The sequence below is a fragment of the Chaetura pelagica genome, unplaced genomic scaffold (genome assembly GCF_000747805.2).
Source record: "Chaetura pelagica isolate M959 unplaced genomic scaffold, ChaPel_1.0 scaffold49, whole genome shotgun sequence".
NCBI lineage: Eukaryota > Metazoa > Chordata > Aves > Apodiformes > Apodidae > Chaetura > Chaetura pelagica.
The window spans coordinates 1,178,256-1,186,443 of NW_009970715.1; the positions used below are offsets into that span (position 1 = coordinate 1,178,256).

At 47.7% G+C, this 8,188-nt stretch overlaps 1 protein-coding gene across 1 annotated transcript in view; it reads right to left on the reverse strand.

The window, feature by feature from the left end:
- NUP88 (nucleoporin 88kDa) overlaps positions 1-7,391 on the reverse strand; it is a 10,696-nt gene extending 3,305 nt beyond the window's left edge. Inside the window, exons 1-10 of the mRNA XM_010006033.1 lie at positions 7,222-7,391; positions 6,691-6,816; positions 6,388-6,474; positions 5,221-5,397; positions 3,778-3,961; positions 3,165-3,315; positions 2,414-2,512; positions 2,219-2,309; positions 1,402-1,503; positions 282-440 (exon numbers count right to left, since the gene is read on the reverse strand). Of these exons, the coding sequence (XP_010004335.1) occupies positions 282-440; positions 1,402-1,503; positions 2,219-2,309; positions 2,414-2,512; positions 3,165-3,315; positions 3,778-3,961; positions 5,221-5,397; positions 6,388-6,474; positions 6,691-6,816; positions 7,222-7,295 (1,250 nt within the window). The 5' untranslated portion in view covers positions 7,296-7,391. The remainder of the gene's footprint in view (positions 1-281; positions 441-1,401; positions 1,504-2,218; positions 2,310-2,413; positions 2,513-3,164; positions 3,316-3,777; positions 3,962-5,220; positions 5,398-6,387; positions 6,475-6,690; positions 6,817-7,221) is intronic.
- Between the last annotated feature and the right edge of the window lie 797 nt (positions 7,392-8,188).

Below are 8,188 nucleotides of genomic sequence, written 5' to 3' on the forward strand. Positions count from 1 at the left end.
CAGGAGGTTCCATGTGAATGTCAGGAAGAACTTCTTTCCTGTGAGAGTGCCAGAGCCCTGGGCCAGGCTGCCCAGAGAGGCTGTGGAGTCTCCTTCTCTGGAGACATTCCAACCCCCCTGGCCACATTCCTGTGTGATGTGCTCTGGGTGCCCCTGCTCTGGCAGGGGGGGTTGGGCTGGATGATCTTTCCAAGTCCCTCCCAAACCCTAAGACTGTGTTTCTGTGACACAGTATTCCTGAGGCTCCCTCCTCAGTCCCCATGGAGAACACCTGCACTCACTTGAGCAGGCAGGGGTTGGCAGCGCCGCGCTGCAGGACGCCCCGGATGTGCTTCTCGAAGGAGTGTTGGGACTCGGCCAGGATCCGCAGGGGGGACACACCCACGTCTGGGTCTTCTCTGGTGCACAGCAGGGGAGGGGATGCAGGATGGACTGTGCTCCTACCATAGAACATCAAACCAGAGAACACATTTGAACCAGAAACATTAAAACTCCGTCAGTTTAAATGGCAGCTCCAGGGAGGAACTCCTCTGCTGTGGAAGTGGGGTGTTCCAGCAGTAAAGCCACATGCGTCCCCAGAGAAAACACTTCTGTGGCAAATCCAGCTCTAGACAAGGTTGGTGGAGCTGAAATCTCATATTTTCTGTTTGGCCATGGTTGAAACTAACCAGAAGCATGAATTGCCTTTTACCAAAGGAGCAGAAGGAAAGTGCCTGACCAGCAGCAGGACCTGCTTTTCTAAGCAGCCTTAGTTATTAATGTTATTAATACTGTTAAGCCTATTATTGTTATAATATATATATATATATTATAAAAAATAACAGACACTATTACTACCTCTGCTGGAGGTACCTGTCATACATGAGTGTTCTTGGCAATAAATAAACTGAAACTAGTGCTCTCCCCTCAAGGTGTTCACTTAACTGTGCAAATGCAGATCTACCCCACCACCCCAGAGCTCCTTAAAAATGCACCCCAACATCCCACTACTCCAAAGGAATTTAAGACTCCCCTTTTTCCCTTTCATGCCAGTGTAACTTTGGTGCCCATTAAGAACCTCTACACTACTGTCTGTAAACTAATTTCATTTGCAGACTCCTCATTATAACAATTAATTAAAAACCTCACCAATAAGGTCAAGCAGCTCCTGATGCAACTCTTGCCCTAATACTCATTAAAAGTGATATAGATTAATTATATCTCCTACAAACACCTTCTAAGTAGTATATAACTACTGTAAAGAACACTGAAGTGCTCAGCCAGGAGGCAAACTTCATTGTGTGTCATAAGAGGCACAGAAGTCTAGGGTGAAAGGATCAAAAGAACAATGATAAAAAAATATATCCAAAGATCCTTTTCCTTCAACAGTCACAGATGTCAAACCAGTTCAGAGCCACGTACAAGAGAGGCCTTGTAATGCACTCATAGGTGTTTGTGATGCAGATCATGGTGGGCCCCAGGATGTCAGAAACAATCCAAAATCCTCTGATGGGAGCAGGTTGTCTGAAGGGGGAAGAAAACACAAAAATTGTCCAGTCAAAAACATTCAAAAAAAAGCTGCTGTGCCCCAGGAAATGTGACCCAGTGCTCAGCTGAGGCACAGACCTCAGGAGAAATCTCGAGTGCTCTGTGTGTCACCAGCTGGGCCAAATGTCCTCTCCCTGGGTCACTGCTGCCCCCACCTGTGCTAGCTGAGATGACCAACACCCATTTCTTAACTCTTTTGGGGGGTATTATTATGCTGAATACATACAGAAAGTATTAGGCCTCATAAAAGTTAGGACAATTAAGCAGACAAATATTACACAGCCCAGCAACTGATGCCTCCTAAGCCTCACTAGGGTACCCCAGGATCCCACCCCCCAAAAAAATCCAATGTTCTTTGAAGGCTTTGCTTGATCCTTAACAAGTGGATAAAAGGAACAGGTCAGCATTCCAGAGTGTTCACCAAATCAAGCCTCAGAGGTGTCCAGGGTCAGGTAAAGGGAAGTGAAAACCTGGTAGATGATTTTCAGGCAGTACCATGGGAATGTAGCTAACTTCCCTACCTCTGCATTAAGAATCCTAGTGCACAGCTTGTTTATTTGTATTGTTTGAATTCTGTTAAGCTGACATCATTATTTTTTAATGCTGAGAATGCAGCAGCAGAAGAGAAATCACACACCTTTTCCATAGCAACTCACTGATTTGGAAGCAAAAGGAAGGGTTTGGTTTTTACCTGCATGGCAATGGTTTTGTACAAAGAATATGTTCAACAAAGCACTTCTGCTCTGCTCCCAACTCCTGTAAACTGTCTTTGTCTTCTTCATCTACCAAGAGATTTGTCACAAGGCATCAGATCCACTTTGCAGGGTAAGGGATACTCACCACTACCCCCACCCACCAACCTGGTACTAGTGATCTCTTCCCTCACCTGAACCCAGGAACTTGTGCAGTTTGTTGATCCAGGGCAGCCCCACACTGTGGACACCAGCTTCGTGTGTGCAGTGGTAACGAGAGGGACATTTTGGATCTGAAATTCAAACAGCAAATGTAGGAGAAAGCCCTAAGAGAGAAAAACTCATCCTCCAAACCTGCAGTGTTGGGGTATCAAACTGTCCTCCAGTCAGCATTAAAATCCCTTTCAAGTTCTAACCAGTCCCTACCTAAAATTTCAGCTGGATGCATTAGTAGAGTTCTACACAGAAACAAATTACTCTTGAAATACCTGATTAATTGTTTTCACCTGTTCCTCTCACACCACATCTGCATTAATCCACTAGATTTTAAAGAGAAGAACAGTTCATGCCAGAAGACCCCAGACACTTTGTCCCACCCCCACCTCCTGCCCCCCAACTTCACTGGATGGTCTCATCAGCAGATGTCAGTTCTTCCCTCAAGACCATCCTCACAGACCTGCTTACATACCCAGGACATCACAAATGCAACAACTTCACTTCATAATCCACAGCTGAAATAATTTAATGCTATCTGACCACATGTACCCTGCCCTTGAGTAAACACAGGGGGACATCCCAGGCTTCCCCATTCCACAGCTTTCATGAAGACATCAGGCAAATCCTTATTCTAATCCCACTCTGACCCCAGTGGTGATTTGGAAATATCTCAGTCCTAAATGATGGAACTATAGAAAGGAAAAGACAACATCCTGAAGGAAGCCCTACCTCGATGGAGCCTGATTGGGCAAGAGAAATCAGACTCCCAGGGCTCCTCCTCCTCTCCTGAGGCCAATTTCAGTGCGAGTTCCAGCTCAACACATTCAAACACATACAGGGAGGGAATCAGGTCAGATCTGGGGTCCCATGACTTTTCTGACTGAAAAGAACATGGAATTCTTCTGTCAGATGTAATCCAAACATCAGTGCCAACATGAACAACACCAACAGTTACATAATGTAGGCAGGACTATTAATTGTCAAGGAAATTAGTTCAGGTCCCTTCATTATTATTATTTTTTTTTTACTTAAAAAGTCATCTCAGAAACAAGGTGTCTTCCTAGAAGATCCTCTTTAAAATAGTTCACAGGAAGTTGGATCAGCACCAGATCTACTGTCAAGATCCAGAGAATGGACACACAGAATCACCAGGGAATCACAGGGCTGGCTGGCTGGAACAGGAGAAAGGCTCACTCCCTCCTTGTAAAACACAGCAGCTTTGGTACCTGGTGTTCACTTCCAGGCATCCTACCACCCTTGCAGCCAGGATCTCTCACTGAAGAAACAAAAATAGAAAAAAAGAAACAAACAAAAAAAGCCCCCAAATCCCAAGAAAAGGTACCTGCTCATCATCCTCTTCTCCATCCAGCACCACACAGTGATACAGCATTCCCGACTCGGTGGCAATCACCAGGATGTTTGGAACACAAGGCAGGCACAGGACAGCACAGGCATCATAGCCATAGTTGTCTTCTGCAGCAGGGTGCATGGGCAGGGGGCCAAGCAGCTTATCAAGATTTCCAGTGCTGGAATAAAGAAGATGATGTGTTCACAACCTGAGGTGTGGAAGGAGAGATCCCCACAGCTGTCTGGTGGACACTCCAAAAAATAAAAAGGACCTTTAGAATAAACTACCCAAATTCCAGAGGTTTGGAGCTGTATTTAATTCCCCTTAGAGAGCAGCACCCCAGAGTTGTGCAGATGAGGAGACTGCACTGCACCTCCTTGCTGGAGGTCTCAGAGAAGAAACTGGAGCTCAGGAATAACATTTTGTGCTCTGAAAGCAAATTCAGGAGGAAACACTTTCATACAAGAACACAAAGTACTCACAGGAAGCTCAAGTTTATTAACTTTATTCCCTGTTTTTCTGCTTAATAAAGCACTTTAGGAGCAGCATTTTATCGCCTGGTGTTTCTCTAGGTGGAACTTCTCAAGGCCTGAGCCCATTTCATTGCCCCCAGACAGGACCTGCTCAGTGCTGCATCATTTCCCACACAGAGGCAAACAGTGCTTTTTCTAACCAAAATACCTCTAACTCCTAAGTTTTCTACCATCTTTTCAGTTTTCTCAAGTGATTTTTGTTGATACTCTTTAATTAATATTCTTGACCTTTGCTTATGGAACATGCCTGGAAATCTTCTATGACCTTAAAACACTTATTTTCCAAAGATGCCTCTTTCAGCCTTACCCAAAGCTGAGAATCTCTGTACTGTGACCTGAAGGCCCCAAAACACACCTGACAGCCTCAGATCCCAATCTTTTAACAGCCCAGTGTCTTCATTTCCAATTTTTGACTGTAAACAACAGTGGATTCTCAGCAGTAAGAACTGCACCCTTAACATCTGGATAAAAAAGGATCACAGAATTGTCCTGGTAGGAAAAGAGCTTGAAAATCAAGTCCAACCATTAACCAAACTCTCCCAAGTCCAGTGCTTAAACCACGTCCCTCAGCACCACATCTGCACATCTTTTAAACACTTCCAGGGATGTTGATCCAACCACCTCCCTGAGCAACCTGTCCCCGTGTTTAGTAACCCTTTCAGTGAAGAAGTTTATTCCAGTATCTCATCTAAACCTCCCTGGCACAACTTGAGACCATTTCCTCCTGTCCTGACACCCTATTCTTGGATTTGAGCCTATCAGCACTGCCACAAAGACAGAAAACAGGCTGCAATACAATAAAACTCAGCCCTGTCTCCCTGGCAGAGGCCCAGAACTGTCTCTCCAGTCCTCACCTTGTCCAAACACAAGCCCCTCATGAAACCTGAGGATGGTGTGACCCCACCTGTGCAGCAGGCTGGTGTAGGTGAGGAATGTCTCTCCGTTTTCATACAGGATGTACAGTGGGTAGGCCAGCACCTCCTCGCTCCCTCGCTGTCCCGCCGCGCTCCTGGGGACGGACACCAGGGGGCCAAAATCAAAGGCCACGGCTGTTTCTCCCAGGGATGCTGTGTAGGCTCTCCTGGGAACAAGGGGAACAAGGCCTGAAGTCAGCAACGACTGGGAGAGCACAAGTGTTCAACTTGGTCCATCAGCATGTGTTGAGAGATACCTGCTGAGCACCTGCCCACTAGTCCTTTGACAGATGCTGTTCTCACAGAATCACAGGACGGTGGGGTTGGAAGGGATCTCTGGGGATCATCCAGCCCAGCCCCCCTGCCACAGCAGGATCCCTAGAGCAGATCCCACAGGAACACATCCTGTTTGGAACATCTCCAGGGATGGAGATTCCACAACCTCCTTGGGCAGCCTGTCCCAGTGCTCTGTTACCTCAGAGTAAAGAAGTATTTTCTGATATGCAGGTCAAACCTCCTGTGCCCCAGGTTGTGCCCATTGCCCCTTGTCCTGTCACTGGGCACCCCTGAGCAGAGTCTGGTCCCATTCTGCTGACACCCCCTGTAGATATTGATCAGCACTGATGAGGTCCGCCCTCAGCCTCTTTTCCTCTAAGCTGAACAGCCCCAGCTCTCCCAGCCTTTCCTCACAGGCAGATGCTCCAGCCCCTCATCATCTCAGTGCCCTGTGCTGGACTCTCTCCAGTAGCTCCTTGTCCTTCTTGAGCTGGGGAGCCCAGAACTGCACACAGGGCTCCAGGTGAGGCCTCCCCAGGGCAGAGAAGAGGGGCAGCAGAACCTCCCTGACAAACACTTGACTATACAGTTCATGACCCCTTTTGACCAGAAGGATGGAGGAAAATAAATAAATAAATAAAAAAGTGCAGCTACTGTGATAGGAGAAAGTCCTAACACTAAAGAAGCTCATGAAACAAAAATCACATCAGATTTTCAGGTAGATTTAGAATCACAGAATCATTTGTGTGGGAAAAGACCTTTAAGATCATCAAGTTCTTTCAGATCTTCAGGTCCATTTATCACTATTCATTAAAAACACAACTAAGAATGCAGAGCTGATTTTGTCAAAAGCATTTCAAAATACAAGAAGCCACACAAACCCTTTCTTGATTGTCAGAGTCTCCTCCTCTGTGTCTGAAAGAGCAATCACTTTGGTGGGAGTCTGAGGCACCTTCAGGCTGTAAAACCTGGAGGAAAGAGACAGCAGCAGTGTTAATCCAGCTGGAAATGTGCCACATGTCCCTGCTGATGCAGGAACACCAGCTGATACCAGTCTGAAAGTTCTCCCATTCTACTTTTTATTGGTAAGTCAGGTAGGAATAGCAGGACAGAAATGTCTGGAGAAAAATCAGACTGGCTATGACAACAAAAACACTTAAGAATCAACTACAAAGAGGTTTTACCTTATAGTATTATCTGAAGTCAAGAGCACAATGTGGGGCTCTACTGTCTCACAGGGGTACCAGGCAGCATGCTTCAGAGTCAGAGATGTTGAGCTGGTGAAGAACCTTTCTGCAACAGGAATAGTGCTGAAAGACAGAGCAGAAACACACAGAAGTTAATGCTAAAGGGAAGTGAGGGCAAGAGGAACTAGAAACCAAATTCAGAGGTTTTGAAGCCGTATTCTTCAAACTGGAGGGATATCTTTAGCTTGAAGCCCTTTGTTAGTTCCACCTGGACATGAGCTTTTAGCTACCACAGCTAAAAGACCCCAGGAAGGGTAGAGAACACCACCTTGCTCCTCAGCATTTCAATAAGTTCAGGTCATTTATTTGGGTCACTTGGCAATCAGCAAAAACACCTTCCATTGGGATTATCCGTACAAGTTCAATACAGCCAGTACCTTCCCTATCTGTTTGACCCCAAGAGAGGAGAAGATGTGGAGGAAGGACAGCAAGGCAAGGGTGGCATTAACCAGCTGAGGTCTCACCTACCTGCAGTTCACCGTGGATTTCCCACCTTCAAACTCAGCATTCTTCCCCCAGCGCTTGGGCAGCTCCAGCACCATGAGCCCCTTGGTGCCGACCAGGGCCACATGATGCTGGGTGGGGCTCAGCAGCGTCTGGTAGACCTCAAATAGGGGTGGGTTTATGCAGATGAGGGTCTGAAAACACAAATGTTATGGTTAAGCTCTCAGAAGTATGACACCTTTACTTTGGGTGGTGGAGGGGAGATGTAGGTTGGACATGAGGAGGAAATTCCTCAGTGTGAGGGTGGTGAGAGCCTGGCCCAGGTTGCCCAGGGAAGCTGTGGCTGCCCCATCCCTGGCAGTGTTGAAGGGCAGGTTGGATGGGGCTTGGAGCAACCTGGGCTGGTGGGAGGTGTCCCTGCCCATGCAGGGGGGTTGGAACTGGGTGATCTTTAAGGTCCCTTCCAACCCAAACCACTCTGTGATGATTCTACGATTTCCGCAACACCTACGAGCTGCAGAATGAGGCAAAAACTTGCTCCAAGCCCAAGCCAAGCACAACCCAGACAAATTCCTCTGAGGAAAATCCCACCGAGACCGGTCTGGGGGGTGTGTGTGTGTGTAGCAGTGACCACCCAACGGGGCCCTTCAGGGCCCATATTTCCCTCAGCCCCAACCACCAGCACCGTCATGACTGCCTGACCTCCCATGCTCCCTCATAAACCCCCGAGGCCCTCTCGTAACCCCACAGGGCCCTCTCACAACTCCCCGACCCCCTCATAACCCCCCATGTCCCCTCATAAGCCCTTGGGGCCCCCTCATAACCTCACAGGGCCCTCTCATAACCCCCCGACCCCCTCATAACTCCCCTGCTCCCTCATAACCCTCCATGTCCCCTCATAACTCCCGGGGGCCCCTCAGGGCCCAGATTTCCCTCAGCCCCTCCTCATAACCCCCCAACACCCCCCCATAACCCCCCGGGCCCCTCAGAC